We start from the raw sequence: 18,255 nt of genomic DNA on the forward strand, positions 1-18,255 counted from the left end.
ACAGAAAGTAGCATCTGGAAAGGGAAAAAATTGTGAAGTACTGGTCATTGGGTTTTCATCCAGCTGTATTTATAGCCTTTGTCTCTCCTTTGCTTTCCTCCCTACCTTTCCTCTCATCCAAAAAGTGTTTAGACCATGTTCCTCTTTCTGGGTATCTGCTTATTCTTTCCCAAGGCATGGACTTATTCCAGACCCTTGTAATTAAAATATACTCTGTTATGTTGCAGTGATGAAACTGACCACAGCTAAGCTGACTGCAGTGGCATGTCATGACTTTGACCACAATGAGTTGACCCGATTACTGTGACCTGACACGCTCACAATCTAGTGCAGCCTGAAGTCTCAAAGTAGTAGCCGCTGAAACCATCAGAGACTTATGTGAAAGCTGGAACCAAGCAGAGCAAGACTGAATTAAACCTGGGAGAAAGGCACTCCAAAAACCTGTGATTATATTACATAGTTTGTTACTACCTGCTTACTTTGCTTGTTAGAGGACACTAGGCGAGATGCCCACATGCTTTTAAAAAACGGAAATTTTAACAATCCAGGAGGAAATTACAGAGCCAACTATATCCTATTCTGAATATATATTCAAATATTAGGGACATAATGCAGCCTGTGTGCTGACTGATCAATATGTAGCAAAGCTCCACTGCAGCGCAAACTGGTAGTCAGGTGGTGTGCAGTACTTGAACAGGTCCATTCAGTGTTCTGCAATTCTGCCCATGAGAGCAAGGAGTTACACTGCAATAGCTGATACAGCTGTAAAGGAAAGTAAGGAAACATTTAATATGGTCATCCTTTGTGCTTAGAACCACATCTGCAAATCTTATCCAGCAGTCTTTTTTCCTCAATGTTGCAACATTCAGAATATAAGCAACTTCTGGCTTTGTTTGAAGGTTTTTTGGTTTGTTGTTTTTTTTTTTGTTGGGTTTTGTTTTTTTTTCCCCTGCCTGCACATTATCTATAAAACAACCTTTAAAATCTTCTTCCCCACCCCTTTAAATACCAAAGCAATATTTCCTTGCTCTGTTAGCACCACTGGGTGGAACATTGCACTGACGTGGAAGGTCTCACCTGTATGTTACTGCAATCATACTGTAAGTCACCATATTTATTCCTTGGAAGTCAAACAAGAGGTAGAAGATAAAGCAAGAAAAACTGTCCGTGTCAAATCTTACTAAAACTGAAGCCAAACCAAAGCAAGCTACTTGGCATTGCTCATTGCCTTTGTCTGTAAAAGCTCCTGAAAGCTGCATGCAGAAACTTAGATAATATCATTCCACAATAGTCCACAATCTCTGGTGTAGATTCTCAGCTCCATATAGGGATACATTATAGTCTTACATGGATACAATTCAGAATCTTGCACAAATTTGGGGTTTGTTTTGCCATTCTGTCAGTATTGCTTTTCTACTCTTGATGCTGAAAGATGTCCTGGCTTGGAATATGAACACAAGGCCAAGTAGTAGAAATTCATAACTAATTCCCTTTAGCTCTGTATCCCATCACAGACAGCACCTTGCTGTGGGATGCAAAAGTGGTATAAGAACAGGATGGAAAGATGAAATAATACTTCCCAAAAATAAGCTCACAGTCTCTACTGTCATGGTTCACTGCTTGATTAAAAGAAAAAAGTAGTGCCCTGTGCAGTGCCAGTTACCAGCTGCCTTCTTCACTTTCCAGTCTTACAAGCTTTGTTCACAAGTTTTTTGTGTTTCTGCATCTCATCTGTTTTTGTCTCCTTCACTTTGTATTGATTCTCAATGGTAGTGAACAACAGAAATCCTAAACTAAAAATCAAGTAACATGTTATTTCTGGGGAAAAAAAAAAAATCCAAATGTGAGAATCTTCCTTATAAATCTCAGCAGCTCAGTGTCTTTATTCCAAAATAGAAGTCATGGATAACCACATGATGAAATTTTGCAAGCTTAGGTCTAGAGCTAGACTTAAAATGTACCACTTGGGGCCTATCTATGAGGTCAAATTAACCATCAGATTATTTTGTAAATGACTTCCTATTCCAAGTTTGTTGCTTGTTTGTAGATATAAATAAATGTGCACTATCTGGGGCAGTGATGAATGGTGACTAAATGGACTAAATATACTCTGAAAATTCAGAACTGAATACTTTTTTCTAATCAAATCCTTTGTTCTGTGAGCGAGTCCCAGGAAGTGATTTGTGTGCTTCAGAATAATCAAAATATGTTGTTATAACTCTGTATTAACTCTTTTTTCCCCAGAATACTGTCTTTGTGCTCTTAGGAGATAAAGCTGTATCCTCAGTGGAAAAGAGGACTCAAAAAAGAGGTGGGTTTTGCTGTGACCACTGTTGTTGAAAATCCAGAAGTTCTTTTAGGTAAGACTCTTAACTGAATTAGTCTCAGTGTTCAGAATAAACACTCAGTTGTCTCCAGAAGAGACTGGCATGACAGAAGTTTGGGGATGGATACAGAGGTGTGGGAAAGCTGTAGAGGAAACAAATTATGAGTGAGAGTCCATAACCACTTTTCACAGGTGGATCAGAGGAAAAAAAAGCAACTCCAAACAACTTTTTCACAGAAAACAAAAAAAAAAAAAACAAAACAAACCCAAAAGAGAGAAGATCATAGAAGCAGCAGGTGCTGAAGCAGCAGGATACAGGCTCCCAAGAGAGGGTTTGCTCCCTCTGCTGGAGCATCCTGATAGACCCACAAAAAGACTTGCTGGTTTGACCCACTTTAAATCCACATTAAATCTCTTAGATTAGGAAATAAAGATTAATGCAGTATTAATAACCATTGCTGGTTTACTATCACAAGGATTTGTTAAAGAACTAAGTACTTGAATATGCTGATGAAGACAGAAGGGAGAGCTATTTCATTGCTTTTCTTTAGAAAAGAAACTAAATAAAGCATACAAGTTGAAACCTGTATTTTCCAAATCATATCAGTTCAGTCAAAGTGGAATATAGAAGAAAGAAGAGCTTTTCCCGGTCTTATGTAATGCAGAAGCACAGCTCTTCCTGTATGACCTTTGCTCTAGGACAGATTACTCACCATCATTCCTAAACCACATAGAGAGAAAACCACCTTCCTTCTTGAACTGTATGTTCTTGTTGAGTACAGCTTGGCCTTAGATACTTTGGCTTATGAATAAATAGCCTATTCCTACAGCAGATGGGGAGTAAATTGCTTCTAAAGTATTTTCAGAGAAATACAATCTCGCCACTTAGTTATTTAGTGTCCACGTTGGACAATGTAAGTCCTAGTAGCATGATGCATAAACGCACTAAGAAACTATGACTCAGACTCTAACACAGACCTGTTCTTGTTTGCATAGCTTGTCGCTAAGGCTTCTCTTTCTTTCTTGTAGAAATAAGATCACCTTTGGGCTCTGAGACACCCCACATGACTTTGGAGGGATTGAAGGATCTTTCAACTCAGCTTTCTGTCTGCTAAATGAGAGTTGAGCCTTACCCCTTCATGCCTTTTCATAACCTATTTTACATAGCTTTGGTGTGGAATCTGCTTCCTCCTTTATATAAAGTTCAACATTTGCTACAAACACCACCAATTTCAGCTGAGCCTTATAAGCATAATAGTCGAAGAATGAAATATTTGTCTGAAAACAACTAAATGTAAATTAATGAATTTTTGTGGCCTCTTAAGTTTGAACAGCTCATTTTCCAGTTGTCTGTCATCTCAGTGAACATCTTGGTCTACTGGTAACCACCTTACTAATTCAATGGAGGAAATGGAAACCAAGCTCTGCAGCAGTGACAAAGAGGAAGCTTTCAAAAGAGAACCACCATACTGCACAGGAGAAATAGACTTCACAGCCTCTGGGAAAAAACGTGGAAAGGTACAGCACTGAGAAGTTTTAACCCTTTACACTATTGCTGTTGTTCAGCTGTTAATTCTTGGCATTAAATGAAGAAAGTGTAACAGTGAGGGTCAATGTGCCACCGTGTGAGGCACATCATATTCAAAGTAGGGACCATAAGTTCCTGAACATGAATGTTATTTCAAATAAGGCCTATTAGTATACAGAAACCAATCACTTGACTTGCACTGACATGCTACAAGTACAGTTGATCACTTCCTTCTTTAACAAAATCCAAACAAATCAATTATGTGCTCAGCTTCCTTCATTTTGCGTTATTTCCTTGTTTTAATCTCTTTCTGCCAAATTAATCCCTATGGATTTCAATATTTTAAGCATACTTTTGAGCTGTTTCAAGACTCTCCTTAAAGGTCTTCCTCTCTGTTCTGCTAGTATGCAAAAAGGAATTTACATGGACAGACCCACCTCCTTGCTGGTTCCTTGTATACATTAGATGCTAGAGCAGAAGAATTTTGTAGGATTACAAATCTACCTGAAGATTTTTTTCATTATAAAGTCTTAAGCACAAAGCTGAAATATTTACAAAACAGGTAGAAGCAACAGATTCACGTAACATGTCCTTGGAAAACAGACATGAAATCAGGCAAATATTTCAGCTAGTGCAGCAACAAGAAACACCCAAGAAATTTTTTGGCTTTGCTAGGCTGCCATGGAACTGAAAGCAGTTCAAGAGGAATAGCAGCATTAAAGGAGAGTGCAATTTGTCAGTCTGCAACAGGGAATTAACCCATCAAACTGTCCAAATTAGTGGATTTGTTCAGAAGCCTGCTAAATTCATCCTAGTATTTATTTCTCTGTCAGGTCATGTCCAAATAAATTGTTCAAATTTTCCTTAAATAATCAAGTTGATTTTAAATTTCCCTCTGCATTCAGTATGAACAATACCTCTACTGTATCCTACTGTCTGTCCCATTGTTACTCAGTGTTTTTTGTTTTGTTTATTGAAGTTTATTAAGGTCCCAAATACCATTCATCCTGGAATTATATTCGAAGTTATGCTCAACAAATGGAAACTACCTGCTCCCAATTTGGTCATCTCTTTAGCAGGGGAAGAAGAAAATTTCCAGGTGAAGCCTTGGCTATGGGACACCTTAAAAAAAGGACTTATAAAGGCAGCTCAAAGCACAGGTTAGTGCTTTAGACTTTAAAGAAGCAATTTATATTCCTGTTGGAGTCTCACACCTAGCATCCGGTGATCTTTTAATGTCAGTCAGCCTTCTTACATGATTATTTTTAGGAGTTTGAGGCTTTGCTGAATTCAACCTACAACCTGTATTAGAATAGCTTTTAAAATGAAAACTATTGTATTAGAAATAGCAAAAGCAAGTTATTTCAAACAGAATTACTTTAAGCAACCATTTCTGAAGTGTAGAATTACTGAACCGTGTTTTCCTTCAGATATGACACTAGAAAGACAGCATGAGATAGGACCAAGTATGTTGTCCCTCTTTGGTGCCATAGCAAAATAAGTCTTAAGAACACATAGCAATTTGACTTCAACAAGAGTGAATTTAAGTCAAAAATAATAATTCTTGTTTTCCCCATTCTCACTTTTTAGGTACCAGTCAAAATCATGTTACAACAGGTTTTTTTTTGAAGATTATTTTCTTAAAAATCTAAGAGTTGAACAAACTTCATTAGTAAAATAGTGTAAGATCAGACTCAAGATTAAACAAAAAGACTTTGGTAATATATAACATAAAACAAACCAGCTCACTTTCTCCCTGGCTGTTCACAAAAATTAGAAGAGTAGTGAAAAACATTTAAAACCAAAACGAAGACAATTAATGTCTGGGCACATGCACAGAAGTGTTTTCATTTAAGATTACATCTTTTTTTCCCTGTAAAATTAGAACAAAAAAATTATCTGCAAAATTAAGTAAAAATATCTGTAATAATTTTACAACAAGCTCTTGGTTCAGCTTCACTGGTCCAGGTAAGACTGTTTCACTTTTTGTAATGAAACAGCCTAGCATTAAAGCCCTTTTTGGTACTTCTATACCGTGCAGATACTCTCTATCTCCATTTGCCTTCAAGACTTAAGACTGGACAGCATCAAGATCTCCAGTTCCTTACACATCTGAAAGAGGTTGGTTAGCTATTTACATAGGGTTCTCCAAAATTCTTTGTCACCATAACAATACTGTTGTAAATTCTGCAGAATAATTCTATTGAATTCACTGTCCAACACACAAAAAGAAGAACATGAGAACACCATTTTAGACAGGTTATAGACAAGCTCTTCTGCTACCAGTTCTACTACTGGGACTGAGTCCTCAGTTCAAGCCAACAGCTTCCTCTATCCTGTCCCTTTGATGTTCCTTATGCAACAAGCAGACCTGCTTTGTGTAGTGATATTTCTGCTCAGATTTAGACAGTAAGTGACACTAGACCAGACGCAGCATTCTTGGTGGCACATTGACATCGGAGTAAAGATGTCAATATTGTATCACATGATATGTGAAGCATGTTTGCTTGGGCATATAATATCTTATTTTCCTTTTTAAAGTCTTACATTCTTTTTATGTATTTAATTCCAGAAGTTACAGTCCATCAAGACCTGTCTACAGTTTATCTACCTGGAAAAAAAAACCTTAAATCCATTACTCCAATTAATGTTACTTGACACACAAACATGTTGTATTTTAAAGAAAGTATCTAACCATTTTTGATTTCAGGTGCCTGGATTTTTACCAATGCTTTACGTGTAGGAATAACAAGACGCCTAGTGCAAGCAGTCCGAGATCATGCACTGGCCAGTACTTCATCCAAAGCCAGAGTGATTGCCATAGGAATAACTTCACTGAGAAAAATTCAGCACAGAGAAATTCTGGACAACACAAAGGTATTTTTCACTTATTCTACTCATGAGACAGGACTGTCCAGAAGTAAGCAGCACCTTCAAAAAATGTGGAAGTAATAGGCAGAACAACATTGATCTAACTTAAAAACAAAAGTGGAGGTTTAGAGTGTGTTTGGCGGGAAAAGAGAAAACGAGGAAGATGAGCAGTTAAAAGTCTTCTGTGCGCTCTCCGCTCAGTATACTTCGCAGCAATTCTGCAAGTATCCAGTAGGTGACAGTATTAGATACAAGCTCAGCCACGAGAGCAGGATTAATGACAGGAAAAACATCATGCATCATAAGGCACCTTTAATATTTTTTTCCCTTGTCCACTTACCACAAAAGCACTTACTCCAAGCTTCATAAATACTGTAAAAAGTATATTTTCTGCTACAGAATACAAGCCATAAATATTACAAGACCAAATTTTCTTAACTAGCCATTGAACTGGTATCTAATATGCAAAAACTTGTTCAACACACCAGGCCAGAAATGCTAGTCATGGAGGATTTAATCTAATTATTGGGAACTCTAGGGACTTCACAATTCATGTGAAAGCAATCTAAGTTCAGGGTGACAAAAAAAGCTAAGAACAAACACACAAATAAAAAACCTCACCCAACAACACGTTTGCTGAAAATGTCAAGACAAGTTGATGCTGAATTGACCTGCAGGTGCAGAAAACAAAATTATGGCATGACCTTCTTGTCACTGCTTATATGGTCTGTCCTAAGCAGAATATTATAACAATGAAGTAGGTGTGTAACGGCAATGAATGATAGTTCCTCTGTGCTGTTTTACTTCCCTGCAGAAACTAAGAAACAAATGATACACACAGGCCTTTAAACTCGCACCTGGTTCTTCTCTCAGACAGGCTAGCAAGTACCAGCTAGCAGCTGGGGACTGCCAGATACTATCAGCAATTTATTAATAGTCACTTGGTTTCCCCTTTCTCCATTCTTTTTGCCGAGGACAGCTTCTGTGCTTTAGCAGGTGGGACTTTGTAGCTGGAAGACTTCAACCTATTTGTGAGGCTGAACTAGTCCAAAAGGGCCACAGAGGAGAGGTTTTGGTTTGTTACATTCATGAATTTTGTTCAGTTGCTTTGGCAAATGCAAACTATTTCACCTGTTTCCCAGGCTAAGTGGTTGAAATGTACCTGGATCTTTCCAAATCAGCAGCTACAAAGCAAGTGCACCAATCTTTATATTGCATTTTCACTCCTTTAGCTAAAGGCCAAATTCTTTGTCAAGGAATATTTCATGTAGGACACTGTGACTTCTGGCACTGCTTCCACCCAAAGAAATTCTGATTTTAGTCAGTAACTTTATGACAAAGGAACTATAGACAAGGATGTTGATCTAAACCCAGTTGTCTTCATACTTGGCATTAACACAAGCAGCTTGTTTTATAAAATAGAGCTAACAATCCACACTACCAAGGAGAAGAACAAGCCCTGAAGTCAGCATATCCTTCACATCTCTTCTGTGTTAATGGTATACTTTAAACATTATTGAAAAATCACTTCCACATTTTCAGAGAATAAACATGAAAATCCCTGAGGGCCTTTGTTAAACAGCTGTTATACCTCCAGGTTCTAATCAAAGTCCAGATCTTTTTCAAGTAGGCTTTATTTTACAAGGCAGCAACATATATGCACACCCTCTGTCAAAACAAAACCTGAAGACAAATAGATAGTCAAGAAGCTTGCCCTAACAAATGAGAAACAGAGAAAGAAGGTAAAAGAAATCTGTGGCACTTGCTGTTTGTAAAGGACATGAAATTTTTCCTGGGACAGCTTCTGATGGCCACACTTTTCCCAGAACTGCTGACAAGGAAAGAAGCCATAAAGAACATGCCTGATTATAGCCTTTTTCATGTTGCTTTGAAGGATACTTCCCTTCTCCAGCATGACTATATGCAGCTTCATTTCAGAAAGCCACTTAGGGGCATGCTATGCAGCATGCTCAACTCTTCCACCCACAGCATGAAGGAACTTGTCCTGCTGGGTTACTTTATGGTTTTGTGCATTATTAGTGCTGCTATGAGCTCCTGGTGATATATTTATTTCCTCTCCAACATCAGCCTTAGCCTTGGCTGTGGAGAAGAACCTGCATAACCCAAAGGCTGCAGGAGTCGGAAAAGAAGCATAATAGAAGGAAATGCAGATTTTAAACAATTGCTTTAATTTGGCTTACTTGCAACAGGACATGAAGATGAAAAAGAATAACAACAAGGCATGTACAGCCTGGCTTGCTGTTAGGAATGGTATATCAAAGTGAACATGCAACAGTGGGACAGAAAGATTATCATAGAAGTAAGAGGAGCTTGAAAATGGTGTGTGTAGCACAATCCTAAGATCATATGTAGCATAATCCTTAGAAGACTACAACAGAGGTTCTGTTTTACCCAGACCGTGATGTTATGCAAAAATTAATGAATAAATTATTTCAAGATGTAACACCCCTCACCCAAAAAAAAAAAATAGTAAGACTGCACTTTCCTAATGTCTTCCTGTCACTCACTTTTTTAGGATGCAATTTCCAAAGTGTAAATTAGATTTGTCAGTTAAATAAAGCTGCATTTAAATTCATATGGACACACAGCAGGCTAACTTACCTATTGGGCTACTGAAATGAGTAGGTCTGCCCTGTTTATACCAGCTGAGACTTTAGCCCTCAGAGGCATTACAGCTTCATCCACAGTTGTGGGGTCACATGCCCCTTTCCATTTGTCCAACAAACATTTCCAAAACCTCTGGATGAATGTCTGTGCTCCAGAGATGATAACCAATATCACTGTATTTTGCAGAGCCCAAAAGGCAAACTTCAAGGAATTCAGCTTTCAGTCCTGTCACCTTTCAGAAGGAACACATTCTCCTTTTTTACCCTTTTCAAGAGTCAAGTGTCTCAAAGATGGTGTGCTGTCTCCTGACACACACAACACAAAAATGGAGATAAAGCACATAAAACTATGGACTGTATTTTGCAGGGAACACTAACATCTCTCCTTCTCTCTCTAGAATGAGAGTCTTGTACTCTACCAATCAGATGATAATATCCAAGGCCCATCGTATTCCCTGGACCACAACCATTCCCATTTTATTTTGGTGGATCACACAATACCAGATGAGCCAGATGCAACTACTCAGCTACGTCTCACCTTGGAAAAACATATTTCAGAGCAGCGTACTGGGTATGGTGGTAAGTAGACTCTATATAGTTGTGCTAACTTGAATAATACTGATGTTACAGTTATACTTGTGGGCCTCAACCTTAACAAAGGCAAAACCAATTCTGAAATTAGACAATCATCTACATAGATAAGATCAAGTAAACACATTTGTCATTACATAAGAGGCGGAACTAAAGTGACTTCTGAAGTTGAGAAAGCTGCTTTTTAAACCAAAAATCCTGAGAATTAGAAAGTAGCCTCATTGTGCTTGCAAACCAAATCTGACTGAACGAGTCTCAGTGGAACAATTTTCTGTCAGAAAATGCTGATTCATTTGACAAATATTCCTCTGGAACATACTAAATTTGGTGGTATCTTATATACACAAAAGTCGTTGATTTAAGCTCATTTATATTCAAGCTCAGCAAAGCTATGTGACTTTGCTGAAGTAAAACACTTTAATAAGGTCAAGTAGAATTTCCCTATTTCAAAGAATACCAAGAGGTTATTCAGAGGAAATATTTGATATGCTGAATATTCTTTGCAATTAAGGACTTCCCACCTTCCCACCATAAAGTCAGAATCCACACCCCCTACCCCTCCTCCAGCTAAATTTTATCTAACTTTATGGTAAATGAAGAATATCTGAAGCCATAAACATCTGGAGAAACCTATTGTCATAGAGGTCACTCTTCAAACTAGAACATCACCTTACTGAGAAATGGCACTGCTATGCCATTCACTAAAACAATTAATTTACTTGCCAATCATGTCCTGGCTATAGCTCAGTTCTACCTTATCTCTGTAGTCATCCCACAACAGATACAAATAGTAAGTGTCAATCTGTACAGTGCTCTACAAAGGGGCCAACAAAGGGAAACATCAAAAAATTGTTTGAACCAAATGCCATTTATCTTCCAACTGAAAGCAGCATTCATTTCATAATGCTGCCATTTTGATTGAGCTCTTTTAGGCCAATCTGTAGTCACCTTCAGGTTACAGAGTTCAGCATTTACAGTACAAACCATTTAGTGGGTCCCTCTGTGTGGTTAAGCACAGGGATGCTTATGTTGTTTCTTCCCCTGCTGCCATGACATGTTAAATATTTCATTAGCATTTCTTTTCAATGTATAAGATTGTTAGTACTAATGACCACATTAGACTGTGCTGAATGAAATTATAAACTGTTTAAGCAGAGTAATAAGAGTTGATAGGAAACACATACTCTGTATCTGACTCATCTCATCCTAACTGGTCTACATAATCAGCCTCTTCAATTTTTTAAATCCTCCTTTTATCAGGCTTTTCTCTCAGATTTCACTACACCTTGCTGCACATGCAAGGCACATGTATTACATCTGGGACAAACTGACAGCTTTTTATCTCTAAATATATCTTAATAATGGTAGCTGCCTTTCTGAAGACTTAACAATCTTATCTTGCACCCTAATGCAGCTCCATTATTCCACTATTGATCACCTTGCGGTAAATAAACAAAGAAGTCAACAGTGCTATGACACACAGAAGTGCCAGTATCTCTATTTTGCAGCTCAAGTGTACTGAGTTGAGAACCAAATGGACTGCTTGCCAGGAATCATGCAAGACATCCAAGGCAAAGAAGGTGCCTACGTCCTGAATCTTAGACTAGGACTTGATCTGCTAAGTCATAGTGTTATTTATTCTCTTCCTTTGCTACTTGCTTCTGCAGTTGCCTGCCTTCTGCAGGCTCATGTTCTGGTAGGTGCCAGAACAGCATATAACAAGAGAAATACTTTCAAAGGGTCAGCAAAACCACAATAGTTTTGTTAAAGTTGTTAACCTTTTAAAAATTAAACCATCTGTTTTACAGGAACAGGTAGTATTGAGATTCCTGTGCTTTGCTTACTGGTAAATGGAGGACCCGGCACACTCGAGGTAAGTAGCCATTTGTAACTTTAGAAAAATAAATTAACTTGTGCTGACTAATTAACAGGAAATTTTGATGGATGACAAACACATGTACTGGCACTTTCCATAAAGTCAAAATTCAAATCTATACACCATTGTGAGCTGAGTTCTGTTAATATTAAATTTGCCAGCATTTGTTTGGGAGAAATACTTCTTTTCAAATAGGCACCAGCTGACCATTAAAGCTTCCATTGCCAGCTTATACAGTGAAAATAAGAAATCTAAAACCAAAACAAACCCACAGAAGCCATATCCAGATTTAGTGAGAGAGAATCACTGTGCTATTACTCAAGACCACCTACAAAAAAAGATTAATCATTCACTGATGTCCAGCAACAGTGAGACCACTGTCACAGAGCACAGACGAAGTATAAGACCACATTTGCCAGATATGCCATTTAAAACTATAGTATCCTAGTTCCACCGAGCAAAAGTACATTGCAGGATAGAAGACTCAAGTGATACCTGTTAACAATTCTATACCTTCTCCAGTGAAGGATCAGTTTTGATTTTTTTCCCTGAGTAGTTCTACAACATAAAGAACCTATTAACTAGGAAATACTCTTTGATTTCTATTTCATTCTTACTGGTATTTTATTTTACTCCTTTGTAGCAGCTTGTACATCCGCATAGCTTTTTTTAGATGATATTCTCAGATGAAAAGGAATACAGTACTTTCAGAGAGATGTTTAACCATAATTTAAACTTTCCAAATGATGAGACTCTGCCACGCAAGCTGGTAACCTCTTTCAGAATGACTGATTTCTGCTGATGTTTCCTAGTTTCAGTTTCCGGTCCTGTATCTTGTCAGATCTTTGTCAGCTTGACTAAAACATACACTGTTATTAGGAATCTCACTGTTTACACAAAGATTATGTTACCTCTTGAGCTTTTCTTCTAAGCTAAATACAGCAGTGTTTTCTGTATTTTGGGTGTTGAAAAATCACATATTACAAGCTATAATCTTCTTTTCAAAGTTGTAAAGAACAATGAAAGTGACTTGGAAACCAAAGGTGACTGGCTGGAGCCCAGAATTTACACATGCTGGGAATGGATAACCGATTGCACTTTTTTAGGATATCAATTTCTTAAATTGAAATTGGATAATACACATCAAGGACTACAACAGCTGTTAAAAACAAAACACTAAACAAACCCTATACAACAAGAAAGTCAATAATTAGATTCTTAAACTCTCATTAACTTCTTGCATAATTCTGGAGTAAAAAATACTCCAGAGTTATGAAATTGGCAGCAATACTCATTGTTGCAATTATGATACCACGGCCTCTGCTTCCCTCTCTGCAACCTGCCTGACTCCTTCTAATTGCACAAGCAATAGAGTTATCAGCCTTTAACTCTTGCAGCTGCTGTGCTTCCGTGCTTTTTTTTCTGTGGCTCAGTGTTGTATTCACACAGGCAAATTCCCAATTTTTAGAATGTATAACCAGGTTAAGCAGTCAGAAGAGCCTGCTGGAGGATATCTGTGTAGTGCTCCTCTTGACTACGCTGAAACGCAAACTGTAGGGGAGAGGGAGGAAGGGAAGAAGTCAAGGATAAGGAAGTTTTATGTACTGTTTGTCCAAATCAGGTTGTTTAGCCACTCAGTTGTGTCACAAAAGCAGTATAGCCATGGACGACCTGCTACAGAGTTAGAAAACTCCTGATAGCTTAGAGAGTCTGGAGTGATGCCATAGTGAACCTGGTCTAGGTATGCATTTATTCTTAGTGTGCAAGAAATCCTTATTTTTAATAACATTTTCTTTCCATATATGAATTCTAAAAATATACTTTTTAAACTACAGAGAATGTGCAGCAGTCTGGAAAATTCTGCTCCCTGGCTTATCTTAACTGGGTCTGGAGGTACAGCTGACATCTTAGCTGCATTCATGAATGACCCACAGATTGTCATGCCAAAAGCTGTTGAAAAGCAATTTAAGGAGAAATTCCCTTCAAAAAGCTTCCTGTGGAAGGACATTCTCCAATGGACAGCAACAGTGAGATCATATGTTTGATAATTATGTACATCATGTTCACAAGTTCTCTCTAACCATTTCTAGGTTCAGAAGTCCATTCAGTGCAGGTTTGACAATTAGCTGCCCAGAAGTTTGGAGGACTCCAGTGCTTTGACACTAGTGTCATAGAATACCTCTCTAACATGAAAAGCAAGTGCTCAGCTGATTGTAGAAACTACTTTGTTCTAATGATTCAGCTGAACACATAGGGCTCTGTCCTTCCTTAGTTATTTCCTCAAGTCATAGCCAGCACCGAGGAACCCCACAGTCCTGGAGGACATGAAGCATTATTTATACTCCACAGCTGTGGAGCTTGTGCAGCTGTAACAGAAGAGACCTAATTCATGATTTACAGCTGTTAAATGGAAACTTAGTTGTGGATAAGCACTAATAGATTAAAATGAATGAAGGGTGTTTAGAAATTATCCCATCTATTGGCAGTTATGCATGTTCTTAAAGAAAAGAAAGAACACCCAGATTCACAGATTTTTCCTAACTCTGTCTTGAGGCACACTTGCTAGACTTGAACCAGCAAGTGTTTAGGAAACAAAAAAGCCCAACACTACCACCACTTTGAGATTGTCTGTATGTGAAAATTAAAGAGCTCTCTGTGTCTCTGAGATAAACCAAGTCCACTTCACATGATCCACTACTTATTCTTTGCAATTCCTGCCATAAATCTGAACTCTAAAAGCTGCACATATTAATTCCATTAGGGAGCACTTTTCCAAATTACTAACGCAAGAGGGTGGAAGGGCACCTAGAAGCAATATTGCCAGATGCTCACAAAGTCTCAGTGCAGCTGCACTGCTAGAAAGAAAACTCAATAAATAGAGAAGCAGAAGAAAAAGAGTATTGTATATATCAATATTTGATGACTTACTCAAAGAAGATTTGGGGACTATGCTTTTAAATAAACAACTCTGAAAGCAAAACTTAAATGTCAAAGCAGGAAAAGGTAAAACAAAAGTAGCGGTAGGCTGGCCACAGGATGACTATGAGTCAAATAAGAATGTGAGTTAAGGAAGGATCTTTTAATTAAAGAACTGCTCTGGTTCTCAGTATATCCAAGTTTGGTTCCTCCCATCCTGCTAGGTCATTTTGAAAAAGTCAATTACTTCTTCTTGCCCTGGGAATTATTTATAAATAGGAAACTAATAATGCTTGTCTTCTTGCCAAACCTCAGCATTACAATTAGAAGTTTTTGTGAAATACCGCATGGGCTCTTAGGCATTAATATACAGAAGTAGGACAACACATAAAAGTGTTTTTTTCATCTCCCAGTAGATTCAGAACATTATTTCCCACCAAAATCTTTTAACTTTGCACAACTTTGAGCAAGATGGTTCAGAAGAACTAGACACGGTCATTTTAAAAGCTTTAGTAAAAGGTAAGAACAATAGACACAGCAGAGTGTAATACTTGTCTTTCTCTATACCATAAATGTTTTTCATGTCTAGAGCAAGTTCAGTTGGCTGTTGGATCAGAATTAATTTCTGATGCAGAGTTCTTCTGTTTGCTTATTGACAGATTGATTGGGATGGTTACCATAACTCTCTGTAAGCTTGCTTTAAAACAGTGCTCACATTTTAATCTCATGCTATTGTATAGTGCTATTCTAATTGCTCCTTTATTTCACTACTTGCTTCTCTTAGTAGTAGAGGTTCCAGAAGAGCTGAACCACTGAAAAACACCCCCCCAAAGAAAAAGCCCACCAAAACACCTCCCCAACCTCCCCCTCAAAAACAAAACCACCCAAAAGCTACAACCTCCCCTACCCCCCAACCCTTCTCCTCAAAAAAAAAAAAAAAAAAAAAAAGACAAATATACTTCAGTGACCTTAGTTCCAGAAACAATCCATTTCCCCTAAATTTAAGTGGGGGAGGGAAGGAACCAATGGTGACATTCTATTCCAAATGTCCTAATTGAAACAAGACAAAACCAATAGCCAGTCCTGTTCCCACACTTTCTGCAGGTTCTGCAGGCCTGGATCGCTCTCAAAATCCTAAAAACATTTAGTGTTTTAATAGAGAATTAATCTAACAAAAATTAATATTTTTAATATTAATATTTCTTAAGTTGGGGGAAATGCTGTGAAGAGTTCCTGTTTAGGCAACCGTAGCTGAAGGAGAGCTTGTATTGCTAATCAAATTACCAATGCTATATTAAATTAAACAGAACTGCTGTAAAGTACTGGGTTTATTTGCATTTTCTATTTTTGCCAGCCTGTAAAAGTCACAGTCAGGAGCCTCAGGAGTACCTGGATGAATTGAAGCTGGCAGTGGCCTGGAATAGAGTGGACATTGCTAAAAGTGAAATATTCAATGGTGACGTGGAGTGGAAGGTACCAGGTTTTATTGTCTTAGAGGACAAACAGTGTATAATCCAATGTATACAGGACACAAACATCCTAATAGAAAGCTTCAGTTTTTAACACTACCTGCATTCTCCATGAAAAGATTCAGCAGTGGTAGTATGCTTTCTTAGGCTGTTTGTCTTTCTGGTCCTTTATATGAAAATGGCTAAAGACAGAGAAATAATTCAGTGGACATGGTCCCTTTCTTGAACACTTTGGGGGCAAGAATCTCCCTCCCACCTCTTCTGTACAAATGTTTAAATCAAACAAACCTGAGTTTGCAAAGTAAAAGCAACATGCAGATATTACTGTTAGAAGATCGTAGGAAGAACATCACTGTTTCCAGCTGCTGTATAAATACCCAGAGCAGTTAACACCTAAGATCACCACAACTCTCACAGCATGCTATTTGTGTTCAAGTTTTAACATTAATGCTTACACAGACATTTTGTCACAGAGAAATAAGAGAGTTTTACCTCTCTTCTTCTACCCACTGCTGACTGGTGGAAGACAACATGTACATGTCCTCATGTTGAATCTTACCTCCCTCCTCTTCCCATCCATGATTATCAAAAAAAAATCTTTTTTATTTTTCCCCTTCCTCAATCTAGTCCTGTGACCTGGAAGAAGTGATGATGGATGCTCTGGTCAATGACAAACCAGAATTTGTAAAATTATTTATTGAGAATGGGGCTAACATATCCGAATTCCTGACATATAGTCGTCTGCAGAGGCTCTACTGTTCCATTTCTCAGAAATGTCTCCTCTATGAACTTCTCCTAAAGAAACATGAAGAAAGCAAGCTGACCTTGACAGGCCTCACTGGCCAACATCATAAGGAGCAGAGGGAGAACTGCCCACTCTTCACTCTCAGCGAAGTCTCTAGAGTTCTCAAGGATTTTCTTCATGATGCATGCAAAGGTTTCTATCAAGACCCCAGATATGGAGGCAAGAAGAAATCGGTAAAGTTACAACTTTCTATCATAGGCTTGATCCTCTGCAATTAGAACTTGAAAAGTTTTAGCTAGGTCAGGCCTTTGTGGGTAGGGAAGGAAAGGGAAGATGAGACAATCCGGCACTTTTTCTCATTCCTTTTTCAGCTCATTATTATTACAACTAAAATGGTATGATCTTTTTCTTTGCAAAATTTAAAAGGAAAATAAAGTAATCTATAAGACTGTGATTCCTCTTTCTCCTCCTTTGCAAGTGGGATTTTATGCAAGGTTTTTCTGTACCTTGAACTAGTGCTGAGATACAGCCTCCGTTTCAGGATCTGCAGAGGCACCTGTATCTCACGCTCTTCTAGTACAACTTCCACAAACGGTCCATCATTCTAACACCTTGCATGTGGAGAATTTTGTTGATCTTACAACTCCCACATACATAAGAATAATTTCAATGAAAGATATATGGGGAATACAAAACGACAGTTACATTTACTAAGAAGTAATTGGACCTTAAAATGGCAGTCTGCATTTCTCATACAGAACCTCAAGCAGACGTATCTGAAAGATAGCATTTTCTAGGAAAAAGACAAGCAGGAATAGACTATGCAGTACGTGATATTTGCCTTTAGATTATTATAGCTTCATTATTGAGTAACATAACACATAGCCAAAAATAAGAACAATTGTGTGAAATGGCCCTGGCAAGCACCCTGATCAGCACCCTGGCCAGCACATGACAAGGATAACATGTGGTGGATAGCACTGTAGAAAGGGATGGTACACTGTCCACAACTGTGCAACAGTTTTACCGTTTTTGCATTTTGACAGTGTACTTAACATTGAAACTCTTAAGCACCAAAGTTTTTGCAAGATCATTGGAAATCAGTTTGGGCAAATGATTTAAAAACAGAAACATGTAGAGAAATCTCATTAAGACCAGAGTTCTAAACAAACTAAACAATTAAACCTTTGGGTATTTGTCAAGTTCTAGCTTAATCTTAACACTAGTTAAATTAAAAAAAAAAGTTTAAAAAAAATTCTCACTCAAGAGCTTCACTCACTTTTGCTTTGATAAAGCCTAGCTAAAT

General features: G+C 37.9%; 2 protein-coding genes across 2 annotated transcripts in view; one reads left to right on the forward strand and one right to left on the reverse strand.

Moving 5' to 3' along the window:
* KCNQ1 (potassium voltage-gated channel subfamily Q member 1) overlaps positions 1-18,255 on the reverse strand; it is a 402,777-nt gene that overhangs the window by 382,046 nt on the left and 2,476 nt on the right. The gene's annotated exons all lie outside the window — the stretch shown is intronic.
* TRPM5 (transient receptor potential cation channel subfamily M member 5) overlaps positions 3,728-18,255 on the forward strand; it is a 39,789-nt gene continuing 25,261 nt past the window's right edge. Inside the window, exons 1-9 of the mRNA XM_061463104.1 lie at positions 3,728-3,844; positions 4,834-5,014; positions 6,565-6,731; positions 9,751-9,931; positions 11,752-11,816; positions 13,655-13,846; positions 15,152-15,254; positions 16,090-16,208; positions 16,832-17,182. Of these exons, the coding sequence (XP_061319088.1) occupies positions 3,728-3,844; positions 4,834-5,014; positions 6,565-6,731; positions 9,751-9,931; positions 11,752-11,816; positions 13,655-13,846; positions 15,152-15,254; positions 16,090-16,208; positions 16,832-17,182 (1,476 nt within the window). The remainder of the gene's footprint in view (positions 3,845-4,833; positions 5,015-6,564; positions 6,732-9,750; positions 9,932-11,751; positions 11,817-13,654; positions 13,847-15,151; positions 15,255-16,089; positions 16,209-16,831; positions 17,183-18,255) is intronic.

The sequence above is a fragment of the Pezoporus flaviventris genome, unplaced genomic scaffold (genome assembly GCF_033815535.1).
Source record: "Pezoporus flaviventris isolate CSIRO_AGI_PZ_B2104156 unplaced genomic scaffold, CSIRO_AGI_Pfla_v1 ptg000036l, whole genome shotgun sequence".
Taxonomy (NCBI): domain Eukaryota; kingdom Metazoa; phylum Chordata; class Aves; order Psittaciformes; family Psittacidae; genus Pezoporus; species Pezoporus flaviventris.